Here is a 27,729-nt window from a genome sequence, read left to right on the forward strand (position 1 = left end):
GCAGCAACGACACAGAAGCAAACAATATGAAATAAATGTAAACATTAAACATAACATTACATTAATGGCCTTGGTTGACTTTCCCCCGTACAATATGTTTAAATAACATTACTGCAATGGCTGCCATTGCCTTATTTAATGGTCGATGCACCTCTAATGTACCATATTTAATGGTCTTTGCTTTCACTGTGGTACTGATTTACAACATGTATATTATTATTGTGTGAAAGCTGAGGCCTTCACACATATGTTGTTCTACACCATTAACTTTATTATTATTATATTTTATACCTCACACTTTTTGACATGCTACTTCTTCCACATTTTTTGACCAACTCTCACCGTTCCAGCGTCATCATGGAGCATTAATTTTTCTCAAATTCAAATTTACGGTTTTCCCAGAAATCCATGTTTATAAAAAAAAAAATCTCATCATTCTCATTCAAAATTCCTCATGTTTAGTTCATTCAATTCATCTTGGGGACAATTTTCAACATTCCAAAAATTCCCGTATGCTTTGACGTATGCACCATTAAAATACTCACCAATTTTTTATTTATTACGATTTTATATATATATATATATATATATATATATATATATATATATATATATATATTTCTACTCTAATAAAAAAAAAAAAAAGAGCGATTAAAACCATTCCACATCATTCAATATTGACATCCCTTGTCCATTTACTGTGCAGATGCTCTGGAAGACATTTGTGTCAAATTTCCATCCACAAAATAAGTATAAGCGGTTCAGATGATGGATAGGTGGATGGAAAATGTCTTTCAATCAACTCATTTTAATTTTCCTCCCTGCAGGAGACTTTCTCTGCCTCTCTTTGACGTCTGGCTTTATCCAGTTGCGTTACAATCTGGGGGATGGTCCCCACGTCCTGCAGACTGTTACTAGAATAGACCCGCATGCTAGGAGCTGGCACACAGTCAAGGCAGGCCGGATCGGTCAGCGGGGCTTCCTAATTCTGGATGGCAAGGAGGTCAGACACACCGTGACCCACGGGATGAGCACACTGGATGTTGCCACTAACATCTTTGTCGGGGGCGTCTCCTCACTGAGCTTCGTGTCCACGGACGCGGTGGGAGGGGAGCCGACGGGCTTCACCGGCAGCATCAGAGAAGTGATTCTAAACGGACTCGAGTTGGAGTTGACGGAAAAAGGGGCTCTTAGTGGGGCGAATGTCGCGGACCGGGATGGGAGCGGCTGCGGGTACAAGGTGTGTCGCAATGGAGGTCAATGCAGGGTAACAGGAAGTGGCTCCTTCACCTGTGACTGCCCAACGTCATGGAGCGGCCCAACTTGTAACCAGTCTTTAAGTTGTGTCAACAACATCTGTAAACGTGGCTCCATATGCAGTCCTGTTAGTCACACATCATACACCTGCATTTGCCCCCTCGGGTGGGGAGGAAAGTTCTGCACCAGAGAGGTACCAACGGACACTTTGAAATTTGTGGGGCGCTCCTATGTTAAATATATTGATCTGAAATACAACAGGAGAGATTTAAGATCCACTCACATTTCTTTTATCTTCCTCACCAACACAAGCGACAGTTTGATCATGTGGATGGGCAAGGGGGGGCATGAAGATGATGACTTCCTGGCAGTTGGACTTGAGGAGGGACGCCTTAAAGTTGCTCTTAATCTCGGGGAGGGGATTTCCCTCCCGCTGGCTTCAAAAAATCTGACGCTCTGCTGCAACAAATGGCACCATCTTTCCATTTTAGTCAACAGTACTGTCATTCAAGTCCATTTGAACAACAAGAGAATCATTCGGGAGGATGTGGACCCGCTTGGGAGATACGTAGCCTTGAACTACGGGGGGCAGCTCTACTTTGGGGGGTTTGAAATGTACACAAATGTTTCTGTCGTGACATCGGGGCTGTTTGCAGCGGGCTTTGAGGGAAATCTCCGAAATGTTTATTTGTTCAACGAACCCCTCGTGTTTTTAAAAAGCAGCGAGGGATTTAATGTTCGTAATGGGAATGAGTAGTAGAGCAGGAAATGGCTTTTGTGAGAAAGTTCAACAACCTAAATTGTGAAGAATTTTGAGTTTTCTAGGAAGATAGGCTTCAAAAGCTCAGAGCATTTGAAGTAATATGTGTGTTTGTGATATATCAACCCACCAGAAATTGCGTGCTGGTGAAGCGGGAAAGTGCAATGATAAAACTCTGACTGAATCTGGCTGCTCATTACACTCAGCAAAATAAATAAAGTACTGGGAAAATTACATAAACAAATAGATTTTACCAATCAGGTGCTCAAATAAAACATGTAGGTAAACTCAAAGGTGAAATATGCCTGCCAACAGACATTCATTTCAGCAAACTGTAGATATCAAAATTGTACACACCACTACTAAAATGTCATAAGATTCAACTGAAATGTTTTTTTGTGATTTTGGTCATGTGACATCCTCAAGATGAGCCGTGATTGGTTGTTACCTGAGCCCTAAGCAACTGTGATGTCATTTTTTGACAGCAAGTGGCCCAAGATGTATAAAAACTGGTGGATTTTGTTGCTTAATTCATAATCTGCAAACACAATTTTCATCAGAATGCTGTGTTTAAACTAGTGGATCTACATAAGCTATTATTATATATTGTAACAAGCATTTTGGGGGGGGTGCAGACTTTATATATTCGGCAAACAGCTATCTGTTCCCTCCCCATTTTTTTTTGTTTAACTTCACTTGTATGACAATGTAAAATGTTACTAAATTGTTGTCTGATTGGAATTATTATTTTTTTTGTGTGGAATAAATAAAATTATGTCCAATGGGAAATTGTGTTAATTTAGTTAATCGTTTATACACAAAGATCACTTGGCGGAGGGGGGGGGGGGGGGGGCTGTTGTGATTGTTATAACTCATACATGGATCTTTTGTTAATAGATAAATTACTGGTAAAATTAACTGTAGTCAGTTTCATGTGTATTTAATTTCATGTATTTCATTGAGTACAGCAGTGTTGCGTGGGTGACTGTATCTTTAATATACTGTATTTACTGTACACAGAAATGTTAGAAATTTTTTGTACCAATTAAAAAAAAAAAGAATTAGCTTTATTACCAACTGTACATACACACGTGCAAAGGCACACTTCAATTCTAAGGTATATATTACAAGCCAAAATGTACAATGCTTTTCCAGTAGAAAGTAAGACTATAAAATATTTAAAGCAATTTAAAAGAAACCTTGAAAACAGGAGATGCTGCTCAACGGGTGCCTGTTTTTGTAACTACTATGAGTTTCGTTCCAAAACAGAACTAAAAACCAGGACGTTGGAATCATGATGCAACAGGAAGGTGGAAACGATATATCTACTATGTATATAAAAAATAAAAAAATCCTAAAATTTTCAATTCTGGGAAAATAATGTATCTACACCCACTGGTCAATTTCTTAGTCACACTTCGATGGGAAAGGCTTAAATAAAATAGATTTGACTTGTTTTCCATTGAATGGATTAACTGATGCTGCGAAACATTTTGAAGTTTGGTTGCAGCGTTATGTTTTACAAGGTGTAGCAAATTGAAAAGCAAGTGTGATGAAACTTTATAACTCCACTAAAAACAACAGCTGAGCTCATCATAACAGAAGTCTCAGGAGGGAAGTGACATAGAAGCTGCACACTGAGGACGTCTTGGAAAGAATCCCCAAAAAGCTGAAGTGGTTTGAATCAAAGAATGAGTTTCTGAGAGCACCAAACACGTACTACTGGGGCTTGTTTTCTTAAAAAAAGGAAAGGAAAAAAGTAAGTTTTAAAAAGAACATTATTATTACAAGTAACTGTCTTTTGAGCTCTTCCGCCCGTTGTCATAGTCCGAGTCCCGCCGGTGTCGGTAGCGTTCTTTGTGGCGGCCGCTGTAGTCGTAGTCATAGTCGTAGTCGTAGTCGTCGTCGTAGTGCCGCTCTTTCCGCCTCTCGCCGTGGCGTTCCTCCGAGTGTCTGTGGTGCCTATTCCTGTCCCTGTGCTTGTCGTCGTGCTCGTGCTTCCTGCCGCGGTGCCGGCTCTTCTTCTCGTGGTGAGAGTCTCTGCGGTGGTCGTGCCTCCCGTGGTGCTCCCTCTCCTCGCTCTCCTCGCTGTACTTCTCCTCCCACGGGTGACAGTACGTGTAGATCACCTCCTGGGCTTCCTCTTGGGCTTGCGTTGGAGGCTGATCGGCGGCCTGCGGGGGAGTTTGGTGGTCCTCTGCGAGTGCAGCGGTCTCCTGGGCCTGCGGCGTGGCGTGGTTCTGATCCTGGACGTTTGGGTTGTGGAAAGAGTTGGGGACAGTTGGGTCGTGGTTGCTGCCTGGTACCTGAGGTTGCTGCGGCTGGTGGACAAGTGCAGCACTGTTGCATTCTGGGAGAGCTGGCGTCATCCCCGTGTCTTGTACTGCAGAAGCGCTCGGCTGTACTCCAGCAGGATCTTCACGCTCACCGGGAACTGATTGACTGGCAGGTTCTTTGAGTTTTTGTTTGGCCTGAGAGATTTGTAGAAAGCCTTGATGAAACGTTGTCACCGGGCTGCTTTTACTGCTACTCAACACGGGAGCATGCTTCGCCTCAGCAACGTGGCTCGGTTCACTGGCTCTGTTTTCCGGCACACTTGAATATGTGGAAATCTTTTTCAAGATGCCACTTAGAGGTTTGGGGGTATTTGTGTGCTCTGGCGCGGTCTGCGATCCCAACTTGCCCGGGAGAAGAGCGATGTCGTCTTTCTTGGGGGTATCGCCGTTGCCCGTTTCGCTCTCTTTTTGAAGCGTGGCCAAGAAAGCTTCCGTGGAAACATCTGGAGGCTTATCTCTCAGGTAGACCGGAGGAGCTCGGGGTGCAGCCTCGGCGTCTTTTTTCACTGAAGTGTTCGCAGCCTGCGTCTGTGGTTCGGCTTGGACGGCTTTGACTTCTTTTTTCTTGATGACAAAGCGTTCTCGAGGAGCGGCAGTGACGGTAGCAGATGGACCCTTGGAGCCCTCGCTCGTTGGCCCCGCTGTTTTCGGAGCCAGTTTGGCTTTGTGAGACTTTTCTTCGAAATCTGGCGGAAGTTCTCCACCCCAGCCCAGTAGCACGCCTGGAAGAAAACGCAGCGGCTTGTGGGATTCCTGGCTGTTGTTCCCCGCCGCAGATGGTTCTTCAAAAGACTCCGCGATGGGTTCTTCTTCGGCGTCTGTCGTCTCAAGTAGTTTATCCTTCTCGCTTTTATTGGGAGTAGTCAATGAGGCCAGGAAGAGCTTCTCATCTTCTTCCGCAGGAGTTTCTTGGACAGAAACTGGGACGGGCTTGACTTCAGGAGACATCCGTGTCGTTTCATTGATGTCAACAGGAATATAATCTCTTTTTGGCCTCTGACGAATTATAAGACCCATGAGAAGGTTTCCTCGGTTGCTTTCCAGACCTGCCAAATAACATGATAATGACATGTTACGTCACAAGAATGACTTTGTTCTCTTTATGTAGAGGAATCTGCTCGTTTTGGTCACCTGGTCCATCAAAAGGCACAAGCTGATGCGGCACTTTTTCACAAGCACCCAAAGGAATGAGATACATGTCCTTCACTTGTTTGCGGTTGTTTGACACCACGCCAAAACGCTTTCTGCTGCTGAAGTAAGCGTACAGCAGAGTGTAGGAAATCTCGTCTTCCTCAGTGACAGGGGAGAAGCGGATCAGGCACACTTCCTTTAAGTAGAAAAGGAAAGCAAAGCAGTTAGATGTCGTGTAATGCCTCGACATGTCATTTAAAAAGTCAAAATATTACTTTAGTTCCTGTAGCACGTATCTTCTCCAAGTAGTCCCACACAGTCTGCGGACTTATCCTTCCGCCAACCTGAATGCTGTCCGGAAGATCCTATGAAAGGGAAAAAAAAGTGTTATAGTATTTGCCTTCTATATTTTCAAATTGCAAGGACATGTCTTATGGACAGAAACTTTAGGTTGCCACCACATATTTTCAACTTGATTCAGATCTGGGTTCTTTTTGAGCCATTCCAAAAGTTTTAATTTATTTTGCTTATTTGCATATATGATTGATGGATAAAATACATCTCTGTTAGAATGTTATTTTTTGCAGTAGGATTAAAATTTCGAAAAGTTATCAAATAAACTTTTGCCGCCGACTTGTGAATAGTAGAGTGCTGACAAGAAAATTCTCTTCCTCGCCCAATCTTATGTAAATGGGGGCAAAGGAGTTGAAATCTTTATGAGAATGTTAATAAGGTCGATTTAAGTTTTAAAGTGGAGTTGAAACACTCAAGTCTTCACCAAAGTGTGTCTGTAGGGGATCGTTAACAAGGCTGCCGTACCTGAGTCAAGCCGTCCAGAATGCCTGACACAGGGAAAGCTTTTGTGACAAGTTTAGCCACATTGTGCATAGTAAGGAAGCCTCGCCACAAGAACTTCAGGCTGGAGAGGAACGATGCGTCATCATCTCGGCTAGCTGTATGCTCAGACCTGAGGTGGAGAAAGTCGCACTTGAGACGCCATTCCAACACTAAGCTGCAGAAAACGCGTATGCAAAATGACTGCTCACCTTCGCTCGTAACTACTGTGAGCCTTCCGAAAGCTCTCCTCTAAGACGGTGAGGTGCAGGTCGTCCTCAACAGCAGATGGCGTCGGCGTGCTTGCCTCCTCGCTTTTGACAGACTGTCGCCTTGCGACTGTTGTAGCAACTTTGACAACTTTGGTGGGTGCCTCTTTCACTGGGGGCGCCATGCGGCCTGGTCAGAAAAGAAAGTCAGTCACTGAAGCTCTTGATGTATGAGGTCACAACTTGGCTCATGTTTGAAGTCACCTGTACATATTTTGCAGTTGAGGTCAAATAAGTGAGACTTGTGTTTGCTGGTGGTGTCTGTTTCAGTCTCCGTGCTATCTGCGGGTTTCTCTGGCGCCATCTGAGGTTCCGTTGGCACTTCTGGGACTTTGACTGGCGATTCAACCTGTGAAGAAATTAGGGGGAGTCCACAAAATGAGTGGCACGTTTACCTGTGAGTTTAACATATCAGGTCAGGACTTTCTTACCTCCACCTCCACGGGTTCAGGTACCTTCCCTGGTTCTTCACTCTCGATCTCGATCTCCCCTTTATGTGTGATCTTGGTGATTGGACGCCTCTCAACCTCTCTTTGCTCTTTTTCAATCATTTCAATTGTCTGAGGAAAAAATAACCGGACATCCAAGTCATCCCATCACTCAACACAACACCGCTGTTTTCTTAGAATGCAGATACAATAAAAACAGCAGAGGCCCCAGAATTGAACCCTGTGGAACACCATACGTTTCGCTATACATGCAAATTAAATTGCACATATTCATCCAAACACTTTCTCTTTTTTTTGCTCGACATAGGATGAAGGGATTACTGCAGCCATAAGTCGACTACTGAGCGCACCAAATTCCCTTCAGCACAGATAGGCCAAGCAATGTAGCGTGATCACCGGCAGCCAATCATGGCAAACCGGGACACATTTTACGAGTCATGTCTGTGTGTCTTGACCTCCACCGAACCCCTGAGACTGACTCACCGAAACATTGGGGTTCGATCAAACCCAGGTTATAAACCACTGTAAGAGCGTCTTATTGTCGAATGTAGTTGAAGACACATGAATTTTGAGTATTACTCACGTGTCGGTTCTCTCTTTGCCGCCAAGCAGCAAGTTCCTTGGAAGCCAGTTCCTCGGGACTCATTCGGATGAGATGAGCCGGAGATGTTTCTCCCTTCAGAACCTTCTTAAAGAGAACCTGAGTAGTAGGACAAAAGCAGATTGTTAAATAAATTGTACTAAAACTGACTTTACATATCATGTTTGTGCTCATTTGGAGACATTTCCAACTACACTTACATTATTTTTAGTATCTTTGAGGTTAAACATCAAACTTCGATACTTATTCTTGTATTTGTTTTCGGTATCTTTATACATGTGAAAAAGTTCTCTCTCAATCTTCTTGGCAACTTCTGAAGCTTTCTCCACCGGGACATTCAAATCAGACTCCTTCAACCTAAAATCAGAGCGTCACACATTCAGCACCTTTGCAAAGCTTTTCAAAACTGTTGATGAAGAGGCTGTGCCATGTAAATGTACGCAACTTTCCTACCTCTGAACGAGGATATCTTTCAGAGAATCACGCACGCTGCGTCTGATCTCCTCGATAGATGCAGGCTTTTTTGAAGTGGAAGATGCACTTTTACTTTTTGCCTCAAGTTTCATCTGAATGCCTGTGAGGACAGAACAAGTACCAAGATAGTTTGCATGGGAGGGAAAAACTCAAACATTGCCAAATATATTTTCTGTTCTGTTCTGTAAATTCAATTAACTGTGAAAATGGACATAAAAGGACATACACAAAATGTAAACAATTGTCATTCATATGTATGCGTTCAGTCTTTAAGAGTTAAATAGTAAAATATGATATAACATATTTCATTCAATCAGGCCATGAACTCGCGTCGACATATTCACTGAATTTTCATATTATAAAGCACTGTAGCAAATACCTGTTTTATGATGGGTTTCTTTGACATCTGCAGACGATCTTCTACCTTGTTCCTATTTTAGAAGAGAGGAACTACAATTACTTGGATAAATGAGAATATTCACAGGTATAAAACAAATGTTTCAAATATTCTTTCAGCTATATTTGTTACCTAAAGAGTCTTCACAGTTTTACACCACTGGAAATGACAACCACAACAATAAACATACTGGTAGTTTAAAACCACTCCAACAGTGTCAAACATAATCAAAACGGATCATTATCGCCGTAGTGTCTGAATTTCTCATTATACTGTGCAGGTGCGCCAGTGGGTGTATTTTTGTTTTATTTGTGTACAATGCAATGGGTGAATGTAGTGTATGACTATTTTTTATGAAAAGCTACAAATATTGGCGAGTTCACAGAGCTACTGTAAGCATACACCCATGTGCAAGCCATCAGTGTCCAGGGAAAGTAATAGCAAGAATAGACAACAAACCCTTGTGTAGTGGACAGACTGGGTATGATTAATATCAGAGCATCACTTAGCTGGGGAACACACATAGCGGAACATCCTTTGTGATTAAAGGTACACTTTTGTTAAACAACTTAAGAAAAAAATGCTCTAAGATGACTAACCTTCTTTAACGATCGGACCCCCCCAGATGTGAGTTCCTCAGAAGCTCCTGGCTTGGGTTTGGGAGCTTGCTTCAGAGCAGGGGCCTCGGTCTTTATTTCGGGTGCAGGTATAGCAGGGGATTCGGGCTCCACCTTTTTGCTCTCCTCCTCGCAGCATTTTAAGCACACGTACATCTGGTCCTCCTCCTCCATCTCGCGTACTTTGAGCAGGTCGAGACCGACGCAATCACCATGGAACCATTCATCACAGCGGCCGCAGCCTACCATGAACCTGGAAAGGAGGGGGGTGCAATATATGAATCTACTCAGTCATTCAATGTAATAATTGTTAATGTAATTTATTGTCCTAAAACATTAATTTGTGTTTTTTTTTACTCCTATCACATCTACAATAAAACTATAAGACTTTTATGTATCAGTCACATAAAACAACTTGAATTTTTACTACACAATACTTACCATGGCGTTATACACACACAATGCACTATTTTGTTTTAAACAAAAACTAATACTAAAACTAAAGATACGCATTTTTCAATAAAATAAAACTAATAATTAAATAAATCTAACACAGCCTCTATGAAAACTAATTAACACAAACTATATTGGGGGGGCTTTAAAATTTAATAAAAACTAACTAATGAAAATTTCCAAACTATAATAACCCTGGACAGGGAAGATGGCAGCCTGGCACAATTGGGTCCATATTTTGCACTTGTTGCTCATTTACCAAACAGGAAGTCGCCTGGTTTATTTTCATACTGGCTTGGACAAAATTGGAAATATACTTGCAGTAATAAAATCATGACAGTTTAAGAACTGTTTATCGGAGAGAAGACTTACATGTTGTTGTGGTGTTTCTTGCACTGACCACAGCAGTTGTTTCCATCCCACACCGACTCAATGTTGGCAGGTTGCTCCTGCTGCTGTTGCACCTGTTGCTCAACATTTTCTTTCTTAACAGCCGGAGCATTGTCAGGGATGAACAGCTGTGGCTCATCCAAAGAGATGCTCCTTGGTTTACTTCTTTGCTTTTGTAGGATCTTCCCAGCCTTCTTCATTTTAAGCTTCTCCTGCCCTCCTTCGTCTGGTGTTTTAGAGGAATGACTTGGACGAGTGACGTGTGAAGAGTTTGAAGTGTCTGCTTTCAAGGTGTTGAGGGTATGAGACTGTTTGGTTGGACTGTGTTGATCAACTACACGGCTGCCACTAGATGGCGTCTTCTTCACTGGCGAGATAGGCTTCACTTTGGGATCACCTATTTGCATCTTTGGGTGTTTAGGAGCATGCTCACTTGGGGTGTTTTCAGCCCGTCTTTTTAAATGTTCACTGCTTCTTTTCTCTTTAAGAGACTTCATTTGGTGAAGGTCATCTCTTTGGACAACTTTGGATGGTACATTTTGGGAAACCGTAGCTCCTTTAGTCACGTTGCTTTGTTCACTTGTAATCACACCTTTCTTACTGGAATTAAGTGGTTGCTTGGATTGGAGCTGTTTTTTGGCAAAAATTGGTTTCTTTTCTTTATTGTCGACCTTGTTAGTTGAAGCGGTCCCGTTGCTAGGTGGCGATTTAACGCCACATTTTTTGTCATTGACAGGCTTTTGCTTTCTCACAACAGTCTGATTGTCATCTTTACTTTCTTCAGTGCACCCTTTCATTTCTGTCCCGTTAGCCGCCTGGACGTCGTTGGGGTTCACATACGGGCCCAAACCAAGCGGTGTATCATCAACACATATCTTCTCAGTTACATCCTGGTCTGCGACTTTCTCAGGTACAGGACCCTGTGCAGAGACACCATCGTCTGACAACATGGCAATCCCAATATCCGCACCATAAGAAAAACTACTGTCAATGTTGGCTCCAGTGTCATGGAGATAGGATGGCCCAGGAAGTAGTTCAATCTTGAATCCTCCAATTGTGACAGTCAGTCGTTTCAACACAACGGATGGTCTTAACCATAATCCACCTTCAATATCATTGATATTGATGCGTCCACCCAGAGTTAGTTCTTTCTTCAGTTGTACACCTTTAACTCCTTTCTTGATCAGAAACGACTTCTGTAGCCTGTTGAAAGGTTTCCTTCCTGGTCGTCCTCTGGGTACAGCGCCTGTGGTCACCTTAGCAGGCTCTGAACCATCACTGGATTCTGTATCTAGAAGCCAAATACACGTCACTCCATCTCTCTTGATTAACTGAAATACATCATATTGAAAAATACATTGATCTTGAGGCTTACCTAACTGCACGTTACATGGACGTTTACTGGGTCTGGCTACAGGTTTCTTGACCGTGACTGACTTGTTTTCTGTTACCGCCAGCTCACCGCTGATGCCTGTGGATGTGGTACCCCCACTGAGCTCTGCCATGAAAAAAAATTGTGTAAATGGCAGTGTAGAAGTAAAAATCAAGCAAGTGGACACCTTCATCAGAATCACATATTTAGGACTTCAATGTGTAAATGTGTCACTGCTGTTTGAAATGTGTATTCGCTGTGCAGGGTCTTGACTTATAGCATATACGTTTTTTTTAAATGTGTGACATCAAATTAATTTTAACTTTTTTTTTTATATATATATATATATATATATATATATATATATAATGAAATACACGGAAAACCAGATGGAACTAAATAATCTGGGGCGAGGGGGGCCTTGCTAGTAAGCGTACCTGCTGAGCCCGGAATTTGAAAAGTGGAGTCCTCATTATCCAGCAGGTTGAACTGAGAAGTTGCACATCCAAACATTGGATCTTTGTCACTCAGCATGTTCTTGAGCGAATCTTCAAGGCAGAGTCCTGGCCCAAACTCATTACTGGCTTCACATTCCAGATTTTGACCTATGATAAGAGTGTCGTCCAACTGGTCACTGGGTATTAAAACGTTAAAAGTGTCCACAATATCCATGAATGCTTCCTGCACGGGGACAATACAGGTAAAAGACACATTTAGATAACAGACATGTGGATGTTACAGCTACACGTGCACATCATCAAAGCATCATAAATGTAATAAACACGATCAAGTCTGCAACTGAACCTGTTAATGTAAACAACTGGGGGACGGGGGTTAAGTATGTACCTATACGATTCAATGTTGTCCATCGGTGCTGCACGTTACTTTCCTAAATTACCAGTTAGCAATTAGCGAAGCTGTTTACTTTAGTGAACAATGTTTTTGTTTCAAATGTCGGAGGCCCACTAACAAGTTGGAAGGTACAGTCAGTATCGGTAGGACATTCTAAACGCCGACCAGTACCAAATGCAAATAATATATGATAATTCAAGTTTTAGCAAGCGTGTCCACAAGTTGCAGCAGGCCAGTTCGGATGCACTAAGCATGCTAATTCAGACCAAGAGGGGTATTGGACAAGCATTACGATATATTACTATTTTTAATTGGAAAATAATATAACATTTTAGTTATATACACTACTTTTCTAAACAGACTATAAATAAGTTGCCTGTTAGTTAGCACGCGTTGCTAATACCAATCTGCAGCTATGGCTCATATCCGTTAGCAAGCTAACGATGACCTGTGGAGGAAGTTTGGTTATTCCTCCTTTAAACATACGCGTGTCCCTACGACCGTGCCATGACTACATGGCAAATCAGCTTGGTCGTTCTAAAGATAACACTATAACATGTACGGTATGTAAACATCAAACGCGAGGCAAAATATATCAAACATGCTAACTAGGTCGTGCTAGCAAAGGCCTAGGATTGTTTGTAGCCTAACCGCAGCTAACAGGCGTTGCGAGAACACGCCCACGAGCATCGAGTTCACTTTTGGCTCACTGTTCAACATGTGTGCATTTATATGTGAAGGCTTACCTCGATCTGAGTGCAATGATGTGTCCAGTTCGTGTAGGTTACATAGTAACGCGGCTGGCTGCTTGCCTGCCTGCCTGCCTGCCTGCCTGCCTGCCTGCCTCCACTAACTTCCTCTCCAGCTAAACCGTCATTCGTCCCGCTGCCGCAAAGCTCCCGACTGCAAGAGCTGCCAGTCACGTGGTTTGTGTTTACAGCAGGTAGCTTAGCATTTGCGATCGGACAGGCGGTTATTTCGCATTTAAAAAAAAAGTTCGACAGCAATTTTGTTTTTGGACTATTTTATTTTCAGTTTAGCGATACCAACATAAAAACAGTGCATTGTGTACGACGTATTCCGAAATTCATAAAACATTATTTAACCACCAAACGAAGTCCCATTGAAATATTTTTCAAAGATCTGGCCACACGTCATAACAAGACAATGTAAACATAAAAGAACACAGTGCAATTACAAACAAATCAACTAATTACCTTCCAGAGCTACTGAGCCATAACTATTGAAAACATAAAAACAGTTGACAACCATTCAATAATAATTTGAAATCAATTAGAACACACTGCAAGGAAACAAAATCAAAATACCAACAGCCTGAAGAGATGAAGCATGGGACAATACATACAAAAAGTTGTCATTTGGTTGATCAAAAAGTATGTTGGAATTATTATTATTTTTTGTCCAATCAGATGTCAGTCTTTGTGTGCTGCCATGTCAATCTAATCTGCCCTGGGCCTTCAGAATCAGTAGTGCTTGCTGATGCAACACATAATTTAGTGCTTGTCATTTGGAAAAAAATTTTAAGGATGGCAATACATCATGCGCAATGTGCCTATCAATATTCCATAAATTAAAAAAACTTTTTTTTTTAATGTAATTCAAAAAGCTTCGACTTTACAAATTTGTAGGCATCATTCCATCGGTGCAGTATTTCACACACAAATGTTGCTCTTTACTGAATTTAACCACATGAAGTCAATTAAATGAAGTCAATTAGTACAAATGCTCTTTCCGTTTTTCATCCGGCTCCAGTCCATAGTAGAGAACCTCATTTGCCACAGCTGCCCAAGCCATTCGTTGGGTGGTGAAAGTTGACGCCCACTGACCCTTTGGAGAAACAACAATGACTCCACCAGCGCCATGCACACGCTCGCTCATGTACTGCAGAGCCATGTTTGAAGCCTCTTCCACGGATTTACCTGATGAGTGTGCCAAGAGGAAAAAACTATTGAACAATGATGTCATTACAAAGTGTCAAAAATGTCATGCATGAATAACCTTGTTCAACGTGTGAAAGGATGAGTCTGGCCAGTGTGACTTTAAGGATTGACTCTCCATGGCCAGTACAAGACACTGCACCACTGAGGTTGTCTGCATATCCCCCACAGCCTTATTTTCAACAGAAAAACAGTTGAAACACATTAATTATTGTTCACAAAATTTCAATTTCCAATTTCGACATTCTAAGGAACATATATCATTTAAAAAAGAAAACTGTGAGTCCATTTCAGTTCAAGAAGTAGAATGAAATCGCACCAATGACAGGACTGTCACCAACTCTGCCAACCATTTTATTTCGGATCCCTCCAGTCGATGTGGCACAGGCGACATTCCCAGCGCAGTCCACAGCAACAGCACCAACAGTATCATGTGCCCTAGAATGACAGCCTACAAGGTCACATACTGTACATGCAACACATTTTGGCATCTTTAACAAACAGGTAATAGGTTTTAAATTAAGTTAAAATCCTACCACTGAGTGTTGAAGTCTTCTTTCACCCCTGTTAGATACTTCTTGTGCTTCTCCCATTCTTTTCTCTGGTAACTAGTCACCAGTTCATCAGTGGGAACTGTGGCCATGCCGATGCTCTTAGCAAACATGTTTGCACCGGTGTCTGTCAACGCAACGTGATCAGTCTGGGGGTTTCCATGACAACCAAAAGGAGAAACCAAAATAATATTTTTAAGAATACATTGCTTTAACTGCATTGGTTACTGGTGTTCAAAATAGGGCAGGGCATGACGTGCAAATCAATATGTTACATTTTATTAGCACATTTCCTGAAGCAATTGAGGCATATTTTAGTAGTTACACAATTTCACCACTTGACATGAACCAGCAGAGAGCGCAAGTAATTCAGGCTCAGCAAGTTTCCTCCCTGAAAACAAAAAGGCTAGAGAAGAAATAAAAAATAAATCCATCTGAAAATAAGATTTTTTCACAAAGGATTGTGAATACTGTAGTTTTATTAGCCTTATGCCATTAAAAAAAACAATAGTGTTGGTAAAATGGGACTTTAGTGAGTTTTTGGCATTCTCTGTTGCTTATGTTGCCAAACTGGCAAGAAAAATGTTTTAGCCACATCCCTGAAAATGTGGCTGATTGTGGACCCCTGGGGAAAGTGGGATTTAATGATTTTTTTTATTCCAGCCAGGGCCCAGCATAGTGTGGGTTTGGAAATGTTCCCGCCCCATGGCTGTGTTTTCAAAAGGCCGAGAACCCTTTGATGGAAATGCAGATTTTAGACAATAGGAAAAAAACAATAAGATAAAATGGACTCCGGGAAAGAGTTGTCCTTTAAGCCATTTTGGAGTCCTACCAGACTACCACAGACTCTCTCTGGTCTGGTTTGGAAGTTTTCTTGGCCCTCTCATTTTTTCATTCTGGGTCTCTGGTGTGCATTTGTAAAGTCTCCCTGCCCTTCTGTGTCCAAAAATGGCCATAACCACCACATGGAAAAATGGGCATAAAGTAAGATTTTGTTGCCACACATAATTGATTTACAATTTATCCATACATCTCTTTTTTTAATGAAGCTTGTCCTCATCAGGGCCATGGGTGCACTTGAGCCTATTTTTGTTGTGATACACCCTGCCATGTTTGCCAACCATTCATATTCATACAGTGGACAATTTAGCGTCTTTAGTTGACCTAATATAAGCACCGGAAGAAACCCCTGAGGAAAACAAGCACTATAAACAGAGATTCAAATCCAAAACTTAACAACCCTGAGGTAGGTGTGCTAACCACATGACCACACTGCTGTCCTTCACAAATGTGTCCAAATGCCCAGTAATCATTATTCCTGGTGTGATGTGATGTCATCCCACATTATACAGTAAAAGAAGAATTTATGGATGTTGGCACCTTCTCCATCACTGCCCGTGCCAGTGAAACAGGGTTAGCGATGTTTTTCACTGACAACACAGCACCGCAAGCTAGCGTCCTTCCATCCATGATAATGGCGTCCATCTCCACTTCCCCTTCCACATTTAGAGTTGCTCCATGACCTTTAATGACATCACACATTTTCCAGCCACATAAACACAACTTCAGATTCAATTTTGAAGTTACAGCTGATAATGCCAGGAAGTGCTGCACATAATGGAGATGGGGTTGGGGCAGCGGTTGCACTTGTAACAGCCAATGAGAAAAGAGCATAGTACAGTTAAGTGTACCTCCGAAATGGTTGATTCATTGGTTTTCCTCAGCAGATGGCTCCAAACGTGTCAGCACACAGGTGAGGATTATTGTGCTTACCTGCATTAAACAAATCGTTATCTTCCAGGGCCCGAACGGCTGACTCGACAGCATCCAGTGCGGCCCCTCCTTTTCGCAGCACAGCAAAGCCTTCAGCAGCTGCCGCCTTTACACCATCAACTGAGGCCTTAGCGAGGTCATCCGGAATGGCCCACGCTCCACCGTGCACAACTATGACTGCTGACATCTTTGAATTCCTACAAAGACATGAGGTCATTGAATCGCTTACCTGTCATGGATGAGTGCAAAGTCTTAGTTTTCACAAGCTCTTGCTTTTCTTGTTGTTCTTCGTCTTCTTCATTCCCATCAACCTACCTGACAGACGTAAGCGGGTTCACTGTCGTTGTGTTGTCCGAACACAAAGACCTCTTTGAGTGTTAATTATGTAACCAGTGAACTTTGCTTCGCCTCTCCCCCTTTCTTTGTGGAAGTTTCCCGCACATCTAAGTCACGTGATCCATAAGTGAATCAGTAATCTCACTCAGGAGGCAATTTTGCAAATATTTTGTATATTGTCCCTTTTAAGTCTGCTGTTGGCTGCTCATGATTATCATTGTGTAGTAGTAGTAGTGTAGTGTTTCCACTTAAAAAAAAAACAAAAAAACAAAAGAATAGGCCTAGTCTGCAAAAGAAACTAAACTAGAGTTTAAACTAGAGTTTAATCGTTACACTCTAGTACAGGGATGGGCAACTCCTGTCCTCGAGGGGCCACTATCCTGTAGATCATTTGAATCAGGCGAGTTAGAGGAGGGGAAACATCTAAAACATTCAGGATAGTGGCCCCTCGAGGTCCGGAGTTGCCCATCCCTGCTCTAGTTTATCATCATAAACACTACAGAATAAATGAAGGCCACAAAGACGCACCCGACAGTTTCAAAATATGCAGTACTCTTTCTGGCCACATGAGGGCAACAAGAATCCATCATAGAATACCCATACCCCGTGCCGTGAGGAACCACAAACAGTTGACTGCATTTAATTCGTTTCGAGACCAAACTCGTTACTCATATTAAATGAATGTCTCAATTAAAATTTATTGTAAAGCTATCATTCCGTTCCACCCCTCAACCCTCACACCCCACCCCCCTCCAAAAAAGGAAGAAAAAAAGGCATCACAACTTTTTTCTTTTTCATTTTTTGAATTACAGACTATGCTTTTTTATAAACCGTAATAACTCTAACTGTACATATTAGATACTGTTGTATTGGGTGACCTATACTTTTAGTAAAATGCCATTTACAAGTCGGTAAAACTGGTTTACCATGACGTCACAGTACTTGCCAGGTGACAAAGCACCACTAGCAAACAAAACAAACTTGAAAATCAGTAGATTTTGTTTCATTAATTAAAAAATGATTTTCCAGTTGTTGGAACTACAGTATGCCCACCCACATGTCAGAACTGCTTTAAGTTTCATGATGAACTATCCATCCATTAACCGAAATGCTTTATTTAAAACAAAGTAAAAATCAATTTACTCTCAAATGTCTAGTTTAAGGGAAGAAAAACAGGCATTTGAGGCTGAAAGCTATGACCTATATGCCAGCAGTTCTTCAAGACTTTAATCTTTTTCCTAATATTTTACGTTATGCTCAAATATACTATGGTGAAATTTCAAGATCAATGATAAACGATGTCTCTGGCTGTAAACACACACACACACACACACACACACAAAAAACAGAAGAATAAGGATAATTTTGTCCTTGTTTTATTAGTTACAAAATGCAGTGTGACATCTTACCCCATATAGTGTAAAAATTACATGAATACAAAAAATATATATAACTAAGACTTTGGTCTTTCATCTGGTATGCATTTTGTTGTATAACAGTATAAAAAGTGGTACAACTAGCCCCGTTCTCCCCTACGTAAAAATAAGAAGTTACATGAGGTATGCCTAAAAAGAAACTTAAAAAAAAAGGTCTAGTGCGTCCACTATCAGGCTGGCTATCCAGACCACCCAACCAGTACAGCAACTGTCATTTAAATTTACAGCCAAGCATGAAAAGTTAAGTCAATGTCAAACCTTGAATGCTTAATTATTTTCACTCATTCATATGGTTAGAAAACAATAACTAATTAAACTATCAATCAATATTTTCTCTTTATCAACGTGTTCTTCGTGCAAGAACAATACGGGACAGCCCCCTTGTTGTTTTCAATATTCACCCACTGTATGCATGGGGAAGGAGGAGGGGTGTCTGTTCTGCAGCACCCCCCAGTCCCAGCATGTGTCCAATAATGTTCGGAGGGGCGGGGAGCAGCGTGCAGTGCGCACCCAGTGTGAGCGTGAGCTTCTGGCGTGGAGCTGAAGAGGAGGAGAGGCAAGAGCCAGCGGTGAATGAGATGGGCTCTCTTCTATGAATCACAAGTCCACCTGCAGGCAAACATCCCGGACACCTTGGAGGACGAAACACATTGGGGCCTTTTTTTTCTTCTTCTTCCCCCCCCTCTTTTCTCCGTAAGGAAGGAATCCTGCATGTGTTCAAGTCTGCAGCTGCCAGCTGCCAACACCAGGAGCAAGGAGCTTCATATTGGACGCCTGCACGAGCTGCTGTGTGCAAATCTGCACTGATAGAATGCATCAAAATAATTACTTACCTGAACTGGTAGCTGAGAAAAACACTTTGGAGCCTCAATTTGGGCATGCTCTGCGCTTGCTTGCAGAAGGTAAGTCACTCCATATACAGCACTCCTTAATGTTTCATATGTTTACTCCCACTAAGTAAGAAAAGTTTATTATGAACTATGGAGAACCCAAAGGGCTTCTATATCCTAAGACACAGAGTCCAGAATCTCAATTGCCCACAAAAACTGAATGTGTTATGTGTCATTTGAACAAAATAAGGTTAATGTTCCCCAAACATATACATCAGAATGCTTTCTAATTAAGATGAACAGAAAACATAAGAAAGCCCACAACAAAGTGTCCACATAAATTATACATTTCTCCTTGACTATTACGGAGACCAAAATGTGAGGCCAACTTTATAACAAGCTCTTTTTTTGCATGCTGGGTAAAATTATGTTTTCCACAAAGGACTCATTTCCTCTTCACAGTGTAAACACAGAGACAGGTGCTTTGCAGTGATTTACTCTGTATTTAAACATGCAGACCAGCCATTAGGGATTCATGAGAATATAGGCAATGTGTCATCTGTATAGCATGCTTATTAGTGCAAAAAACAACAACAACTTTTCCCGTTACCTTTTGTTTTGAATGGCTGTTAAAGTGGCTCAGATAAAGATTTGACCATTATGGTAAGTTAATAAATAAATGCTCAAGAGCGTGGGGATATCATTTCCCTCTGCTCCGGCTCACCTGCTCCCAATTTTAATGCACCACACACACACACTTGTATATACACTGGGTGGGGTCACATTCAAGGTGTAGGGGTAGAGTTCGCCAGTCGGCGAGCTGGCGAACTCAGTAACAGGGTTAGCTTTCACTAAGAACGCTGGAGTGACGACCGGGGCCTTTCCCCGCTGGGCCTGGGGTTTGGGGGTGCCGCCCATCTCCCCTTCTGCCCCCGGTGTTCCGTCCCTCCACGCGGCGGGAGGTGGGATGGGCGCGGGTGCCCTCTCCGCTCCGTTGTCCGGCCCGTCTTCAGCACTGATGCCTGGGTACCCCCCGTACCCAGGCATCAGTCCCCGGGGTTTGGGGGTGGTGGACTGGTGGTTGGCGGGGGTCGTGGGGGGAGCGGGGGCTGTGGACCGGTGGGGTGCCTGGCGGGCCTGCCGTGCCCCGTCCTGCTGTGTTGGGTTGGGGGCGCGGGCCGTGTTGGGGTGAGGGGCGGGGGTCGTGGGGGGAGCGGGGGCTGTGGACCGGTGGGGTGCCTGGCGGGCCTGCCGTGCCCCGTCCTGCTGTGTTGGGTTGGGGGCGCGGGCCGTGTTGGGGTGAGGGGCGGGGGTCGTGGGGGGAGCGGGGGCTGTGGACCGGTGGGGTGCCTGGCGGGCCTGCCGTGCCCCGTCCTGCTGTGTTGGGTTGGGGCGCGGGCCGTGTTGGGGTGGGGGGCGCTCCTGGCTCCTGGGTTTGCTCTCCGGCCGGTGGCCCCTGCGGGGCCCGGGGGTTGTCCCTTGGCGCTGCCATTGCCTGGGGGGCCCTGAAGTGTTGCGCTTGCTCTGTCCTGGCAGGGGTCGACAGCTCCCCTCTTTGGTGGTGCCAGATCCACCACACCAGCATCTATCGAAACTCAAACACAATCTGCTTCTTCCTCTGGTCGTTGAATCGGTGGAGGCTGATGTCTGTGGATCTCACTCTGCTTCATCTGTCCTTCCTTCCTTTCCTCAGTCTCTCCTTTGGTCTCTTGAGGTCTCCCTAATTTGTTGTAATTTAGATGTTTCTGGGGTTGGTGAAAGACTCTGGATGGTAACCCGGTGGGTAGTAGGTAATGTCTGGTCGGTGCTGTATTTCACTTTTCTTTCTTTTCTTTGATCCTTCCTCGGGTCTCCTGACAACCTCACGACTCTAGCTGGATTCTGAAGTATTCGGTTTAGGTGAACGGTATGGGATTTTTAATAGGTTTTAGGTGAACTAATGAATACACACTCACACGCGCGCACACATGCACACACACACGCCCATGCACATACTCACCCACATACAAAATAAAAATTTATACTAAAAAAAAAAGAAAAAAAAGAGAGCAATGATGATGACATGTCAAATTGGTAAAATTACCGAATGAACAATACTGAGCTCTCCAGGAAAAAATAAAAAAAAAAATAATAAATACAAACTAAATAAATAAATGCTCATATTGAAGGGTCACCTACTCAAATGGTTGCAGTCAGGATATTTTGATAAGTAGGCAAGAGGCAAACAATGTATATTTATCTTACCCTATAATGTGAATGCAATATACTGTATGTATGCAAATTGTTGTGCCATGACATAGACACAACAAACACTCAACTCAAAGATAAAGATGACAGCTTAATATAACCCGCACGCATACTGTAGATAGGCAATTGTGTGTGTCCTCTGGGAAGCGTCGGGCGTGTTAGGGAATGTGTTGATGAAACACCTGACTGTCCTGCACTCGGCATGCAGATAGGATCACAAATAGGATCATCTGGCCTGCAGTATGCCCGACAACTTTCACAACAGGTGGACTCAAATTTCCACAGACATCATCTTTGCTTATCATATTAAGTCCAGCCTTTGTGCTGCATACAAAGATACTGTATATTTTATTCATGAAGTTGTATGTAACAAACAACAATTGATTACATTCAGTCTGGGTTATTTCTTGTTAACTAACACTGAGAGACTGCAGAGCTCCTCGTAGGCTATGGATTTGTGACGTGTGAAACTTATATTCATCCATCCATCTTTTATATAGTGTGTGTCATCATTAGGGTGAGTTGAGGCCTGTCCCAGCTGACTTTGCTGCTGAGACTGGTTGCCAGCAGGTGAAACCTATAGATATAATACCATAGCTTGATGGAGTTATCCATCCAAGAAGAATTTGCATTTTGAAGCGCTCATCCTTTATAATGATGTGATGAGTTTCAGCGAAATTTATATCCATTTGTAATGAGTGCTCACTTCCTCACAACACCAAAGTTATGCAAGTAACATTGTAGCTTATCGGTGAGCTCTGTTGTGTTGTGACAGCTATCCAGTTGATAATGCTCTACTTACTTGTCTCTGGCATTTAAGGTCAGTGACAGCATCACTCTGCATTTGCATACTGTTTTTCAGAGAACTGCAATTTGTAGTCTTAAATTGGCCTGTGTGCTGTAATTTTTTTTAAATCACAGAGTAGAAGGAATAAATTAAAATATGTTAACATTCTAGGCTGATGGACACGCTAAAACTGAATGTATCCACTAGCTAACTGTTTCCGTCACATTTTATAATTTGTCAATCAATAATGATGATAGATACAGTAATTGGATTTGTGTGTTTAATTAAGAAACTGAAAAGGAAGTATCAGTTCTGATGCTGCGACTCCCAGAGGTAAAATGTCTGCTACCGAACACCATAAACAGAAACATATTGCAAGACTAAACACATCCTTAAAAAACGATTTTCTTTTCTTTATTATTTTGTATTGAATGAGTTGGAGGTGCAAATATTAATCAACCACTAATTGATGATCAATTATTAATCAGTTAATTGATAATCAATTCCTCATTTTGACCTTGATTCATTTAAAATTGTCCAAATCCTCAGAATGTCACCCTCTCAACAGTAACTATTCTTTCTGTAGACTTCCATGAAAGTCGACTGATTGTCTTCAATCAAAATCAGACGTTTGCAAACTGCTTTTATTTTGGAAAACACTGATTCGTCTATTTTCTGACATGTTACGGACCCAACTAGTAGGCTGAATCATAATCCATTTATGTTTGTACAATTTCTGCACTGTTAGTTAGAAATAGTGTCCTGTTTTTGAATAAATGGTTAGCAAAATATTTTTTTAAATTCATTGCTTAATTAACAAAAATAATAACAGACGGATCGATTATTAAAATAATTGTTAGTTTTAACCTTCAAATGTACAAAATTGGCATAGTTGGATACAAAACAACTATTTAAAAAACACACATTTTATGATTTCATTAATTATATGGCAATCAAGGCAAAATGTGTTCATTACAAAATAAAATATTAGCATTAGCATGTCAGCTAACATTTTTACTAACGTAATGTGTGTCTGTTGTTCACTCAATTTTCTGTTCATTTTATTTTAGAAATCAGTATCCACCACGGTGACAGGTAAAAATAACCTTATAATGTGATCCATCAAAAGGACACAAAAGTTATATCCCGGGAAAGTGAAACTCTGCATTACATTTTAAGCATTAAGCTGACAAGGTTATCAAACTCGACTTACAATGAATGCTTGGCTCCATTATCATTCACTTTCAAGGTCTGGAGCGTTCCAAGCAACTTTAATGAGTGAACGAGCCAGAGAATGGAGACGGGCATACAGATGATAATAAGTGTACCTCTTCAGGGTTTGAATGGCTCATTAAATGCTGCTTCAATGTCAACCACAAAAGGAAGGCTAACATTTAAACACTCTAATCCTGCGGCCAGACCAAACGCGATTTGAGCTACTCTCGCGATATGATGACATATAAAGTAGGGATGACTAAACTATTATTTGATTAGTAAAATAGTTGTTGATACATTTGATAATAGATTTTTGTGGGAGCACATTTGCTCAAGTTTGAAGCAATACTTCCTAGCAATTAGCATTAGCCACAACCACCGGCCACCTGATTGACTAGCAACGTTCATACAGTTTTTTCTTCTTCTCTGTTGTGGCGTGGAGTGAACGAAGCAGCTATTTTTTGGATCCCACAACCAAACTCATGTGAGAAATTATTTTGTCTTTGGTCTCAACGTATCTAAAGAACAGCAGATTTCTTCTTTAAGCCCTGTAAACACTTGTGCAATAGTGACACAATAAAAACAAGATAACAAATGGTATTGCAGCTGGTAAAGACAAATTGGATCCGATGTGAACCTGATCGTCTGTCTCATGACTGTCAAAAGCGAACATCTAACCTATCACAATGGCTGAATCACATGGCCAGTCGTGTTGACGTCTCGGCGCCTTTGTCACCCAGTGCGTCATTAATCACCTGCATCGACAGACCGTCCATGGCTCGCTCATGAGCAGGAGAGCGGAAGACAGCTGTGTTCAACACACACATACACACACACACACATACACTAGTGGAATGTTGATGTGTAAAAATCAAAGCTCGCTAACAGCAGGGCAGTTAAGCAACAAAGAGCAGGTACTGTATTTGTTCACCTCAGGAATTGGTGCATTATATATTCCGTCAGCACCAAACCTGGCATGTTTGCTTTGCATTTACTCATTAAAATAAATTGGCAAAGCGTAATGCTTATCCTGCATACTTTACAAATGGCTGTATTATGACAGAGAGGGAGAAATGTGCCCCCCAGAGGGTTGTGGCTATTAATTAATCATGGTTTTGTGTCCCTTAAAACTGTCATTTGGGCTTTTGTAAGCTTAAAGCCTCAAATATTACAAATAGTTTGTCAGAAATATAACGACAACATAAAATAAATCAAATACAGCCACTGTTGGGCCTCTTTTTTTTTTTTACACCATTGTAGATAACAAAAGCCTCATTCAGAGCATTTTATATTGAAAGCATCTCTGACGAATTGCAGATTATTGAAAAGCCATCATAATTACATTTCCATAAATTGTGTGCGTGGCAATTGGTTTTTGCCGCCTTTTAAAATCATTCTTTCACAGCCGTCGAGAATTTGAAAATGGCATTACAATTTGATTTGTAAATCGTTACTTCATCACAATGCAAACACATTTCAAAGAGTGCAGCTTAGTCGAAAACAGAAACAGCAATGGACTAAACACTTGTTTATTGTGTTTATTGCCTCCCCCCAATTTACATTTGTCTGTCCAAAGCAGAAAAAGACAAGCTAATTGCTCTTTTCAATCCATTGCAGCAAACTGATTTATGCTTTAAATCATCGCATGCTCGCCTCTTTTTGTCTTTGATGTGAATAAGCGATCGGTTTATTGAACTAATTAGATTTATTTATCTTTTCCCGCATTGTTGAGCCTTCATAATAGGCTTCAAAAAGTCAATAATTGCATCTTTCTACAATGGTTGTTTGTTTTCAGGGCCCTTTTTAAAGTTAATTTTATGCCTCCGCCAATACACTCAGCTGGTGCGTTGTGTGGTTTAATTCAACCTGACTTGCTGAACACTTTTAGTTATGCATGGTTGACCTCAGATAATGCATAATGCACTAATGTTATGCACTGTTTTTTCCCCCTGAAGTTTTGTGTTTGAGTTTTGTGATTTTTCCGGCAAGAGTTTGCAAAAGGTAGCGCTTGAGGGATGTAAAACTACTTGACAGCAACTGTGAAATTAATTCCCTTGATTTGACCTTATTATTAATCACAATATAATAATAGGCAAATGTATGAAATGTTATAGCAGATCAATGTAATTTTTTTTTTTAATTTTGAATAAAGAACAAGGATTTGTTTGTGTCTTTTAATTAACTATTACAAAAGCATTTAGGTGATTATTATTATTTTTTTGCTTGTTAGTTAGCAGAATTATGCAAACAACATTTACACAAAATTGGGACATGGGCTAAAATGATAAAATAGGGATAGGTGAGCCGAAATACCAATACCAGGTGTCGGTATCAGATCCGAAACCAGATTTCAGTATTTGTCGGTACTCTTGACAGTGGCCAATTCCTGTACGGGCCGCTCTCTTGTGGCCGTTTTATGAAAAGGAACTCGAAATTAGAAGAACAGAAAATTGCTGTACATTTTGGTACAAATACAGTTAAAAATGCAAATCTACAAATGTATTAAAAAAAAAAATCTTAAAACATTTGAGTCAAGATGAAACATCCTTCAGCCATAGAACATATTATAAAGTCTGACACAATTCTCAAGCAACCAGGAAGTAGCCTGCTGACGGACTAGAAGGGAACTAAAAATCAAACAAGTCTTTATTTTCAACTTTTTAGTATTTTATTTTGCCTGTCTTACATTTGCATCAATCATTCACCCCATCCCATATTAAACAATGGTAATATTCTACTTACCCCATAAACATTTCTTTAAAACCAAACAAATGAGGAAAGACACAAGAGTCCAACTTTTCACAGTTCAAACACTGTGTGAGTCCTACATTTTATAGTTAGACACATTTATCCCATAGTTGACCATTTAAACCTTCCTCTTTTCAAAATTCCTCTCCTCTGAGAAGCACTACTGAAGCAGTTTTGGCCATTGCATCAGAGCGGATCAAGAGCACCAGAATAGTAACTCAGAGTTGAAATGATTCGTTTCCCCCCAATGAGATTTTTATTTTTTTTATCCTGTGTGGGAATTGAAAGCAGTGACCTTCAATTCACTTTCTTGCTCCTCTGATCTCTGCGCTCACATTGCTCCCGTTCACAATTTTTTTGAAGAGTGATGATGCTTGCGCGAATGTTTTGCCACATTTGTTCAACTATAAGCCGATTTACTTCTCTTTCACACAAACACAATCTTCTTGTGGCAGGCTGCAGACCACAAGAGATGCACTGTTCTGGAATACAAAACTCCTCGTGCTCTTTTGAAGACGTTATTGCTTTGCGCAAATGAATGTGGTCACTTGAGGAGGTAAATAAATATAACAATTAGGGGTGTCAGGCGATTAAAATTTGTAATTGTAATTAATTGCATGACTTCAATACTTAATTCATGACTAATCGCAAATTTTATCTGTTCTAAATGTACAATAAAATGTACAATAAAATATAGATAAATAAAAAAGTTTTCATACACTTGTTAACTTAAAAGTGGAAAAAAATATAGAAAATAATAATAATTCATAAAATTTAGGTAAAATTGAAAAGATGTGCTGTACTGTAAAAAAAACTAGTGTGATATTGATTTGTGTTGAGGTCATTTTTCTGCCACTAGATAGCATAATTGCATTTGTAAGACGGTGACTGCGCAGTGCATTCTTCTTTTCATATTAAGAGCTATCTAATCTTTAACATGAAATAACATGTGAAATTCTGCACATTTTTAAAATTGTAAAATATAACTTGACCTCAGTCTCCACAAATATATGCATTACTATTAAATTCATTACTGCAAAATTTTGACGTGGATGTGTCTGCTGCATTGCGACTGGATTTCCCCCAGTACAGGCTTTCCAAGTAGGGGCTCATTAAATCACAAGTAAAAAAAAAAATTGTGGCATTAAAGGAAATTTAAATTTACTCAAAATTAACACACTCATTTTGACACCCCTAATAAAAATATATATATATTTTTTTTTATCAGGACTAAACACCCGATGAATGAGAGAAATGCATTTTCAAACTGAAAGTACAGTCTTTAGTTTGTATCAGCTAAAAACAAAACTATTAAGATTTGATGCACACATCGTGCTGTTGACAGAGTGTTATCTTGCTTCAATGACACTACATTAAAGAATGTGGATCGCAGCACAGTATGCATTCAACCTTAAGATTAAGTCCCACCATGTTGTGTGCCTGCATAAATGTTGAGATTTGCCATTACAACATTAAGAGCCCTTTTTTCGTGCCTAATTTAAGCCTAGCGCAAAGCGCAGTCTAACTGTGCACATTGGTGGAGTTTTCTTCCTTTTGGTATTTTGGTCAACTAGCGCAGTTAGAACAGTGTATTTGTGCAGTTTTGGGAGGGAACGCAGCTGACTCCTGCTCAATCGAAGCGGCTCCCTATTTTTC

At 41.3% G+C, this 27,729-nt stretch overlaps 4 protein-coding genes across 8 annotated transcripts in view; 2 read left to right on the forward strand and 2 right to left on the reverse strand.

The window, feature by feature from the left end:
* Positions 1–2,766, forward strand: part of eys (EGF-like photoreceptor maintenance factor) — a 209,318-nt gene extending 206,552 nt beyond the window's left edge. The window contains exon 51 of the mRNA XM_086093363.1: positions 828–2,766. Within this exon, the coding sequence (XP_085949489.1) occupies positions 828–2,014 (1,187 nt within the window). The 3' untranslated portion in view covers positions 2,015–2,766. The remainder of the gene's footprint in view (positions 1–827) is intronic.
* Positions 2,767–2,941: 175 nt separating this feature from the next.
* Positions 2,942–13,081, reverse strand: phf3 (PHD finger protein 3). Its single transcript, XM_086093635.1, has 16 exons — positions 12,939–13,081; positions 11,778–12,021; positions 11,344–11,466; positions 9,951–11,259; positions 9,108–9,378; positions 8,491–8,542; positions 8,091–8,211; positions 7,838–7,994; positions 7,620–7,736; positions 7,019–7,147; positions 6,792–6,936; positions 6,531–6,717; positions 6,304–6,451; positions 5,760–5,849; positions 5,485–5,680; positions 2,942–5,399 (listed from the first exon to the last, which is right to left on the reverse strand). Exons 2-16 carry the CDS (start codon positions 12,010–12,012, stop codon positions 3,802–3,804), a joined length of 4,878 nt encoding a protein of 1,625 aa, XP_085949761.1. The 5' UTR covers positions 12,013–12,021; positions 12,939–13,081; the 3' UTR covers positions 2,942–3,801.
* Positions 13,082–13,731: 650 nt separating this feature from the next.
* LOC147163994 (isoaspartyl peptidase/L-asparaginase) lies at positions 13,732–16,883 on the reverse strand. Of its 3 annotated transcripts, XM_086093861.1 has the most exons (7): positions 16,790–16,883; positions 16,475–16,671; positions 16,082–16,224; positions 14,687–14,850; positions 14,470–14,588; positions 14,212–14,322; positions 13,732–14,132 (listed from the first exon to the last, which is right to left on the reverse strand). In XM_086093861.1, exons 2-7 carry the CDS (start codon positions 16,659–16,661, stop codon positions 13,927–13,929), a joined length of 930 nt encoding a protein of 309 aa, XP_085949987.1. In that variant the 5' UTR covers positions 16,662–16,671; positions 16,790–16,883; the 3' UTR covers positions 13,732–13,926. The 3 variants fall into 3 exon arrangements, with proteins under 3 accessions (XP_085949987.1, XP_085949988.1, XP_085949985.1); XM_086093862.1 differs by lacking the exon at positions 16,790–16,883 and having other exon boundaries at positions 13,732–14,040; positions 16,475–16,783; XM_086093859.1 differs by lacking the exon at positions 16,790–16,883 and having other exon boundaries at positions 16,475–16,783.
* A 1,853-nt stretch (positions 16,884–18,736) lies between these two features.
* khdrbs2 (KH domain containing, RNA binding, signal transduction associated 2) overlaps positions 18,737–27,729 on the forward strand; it is a 53,613-nt gene continuing 44,620 nt past the window's right edge. For all 3 annotated transcript variants that reach the window (XM_086093827.1, XM_086093828.1, XM_086093829.1), the window contains exon 1: positions 18,737–19,148. In XM_086093827.1, coding sequence (XP_085949953.1) covers positions 19,058–19,148 — 91 coding nt within the window. In that variant the 5' untranslated portion in view covers positions 18,737–19,057. The remainder of the gene's footprint in view (positions 19,149–27,729) is intronic.

Source organism: Leptonotus elevatus, chromosome 13 (assembly GCF_054856555.1).
Source record: "Leptonotus elevatus isolate MCC_2025b chromosome 13, RoL_Lele_1.0, whole genome shotgun sequence".
Taxonomy (NCBI): Eukaryota; Metazoa; Chordata; class Actinopteri; order Syngnathiformes; family Syngnathidae; genus Leptonotus; species Leptonotus elevatus.

What these genes read in the sequence shown, in the direction of transcription:
- phf3 (XM_086093635.1), bottom strand. Translation starts at nt 12,012, where the DNA reads ATGGATATTGTGGACACTTTTAACGTTTTAATACCCAGTGACCAGTTG. An exon ending in AAAGATATCCTCGTTCAGAG is followed by an intron (nt 7,995 to 8,090) that starts GTAGGAAAGTTG and finishes CTCTGATTTTAG; the next exon opens with GTTGAAGGAGTCTGATTTGA. An exon ending in CACAGTAGTTACGAGCGAAG is followed by an intron (nt 6,452 to 6,530) that starts GTGAGCAGTCAT and finishes TCTCCACCTCAG; the next exon opens with GTCTGAGCATACAGCTAGCC.
- LOC147163994 (XM_086093859.1), bottom strand. Translation starts at nt 16,691, where the DNA reads ATGACCTCATGTCTTTGTAGGAATTCAAAGATGTCAGCAGTCATAGTT. An exon ending in CACGGGCAGTGATGGAGAAG is followed by an intron (nt 14,851 to 16,081) that starts GTGCCAACATCC and finishes GGAAACCCCCAG; the next exon opens with ACTGATCACGTTGCGTTGAC. An exon ending in TGGTGACAGTCCTGTCATTG is followed by an intron (nt 14,323 to 14,469) that starts GTGCGATTTCAT and finishes GTTGAAAATAAG; the next exon opens with GCTGTGGGGGATATGCAGAC.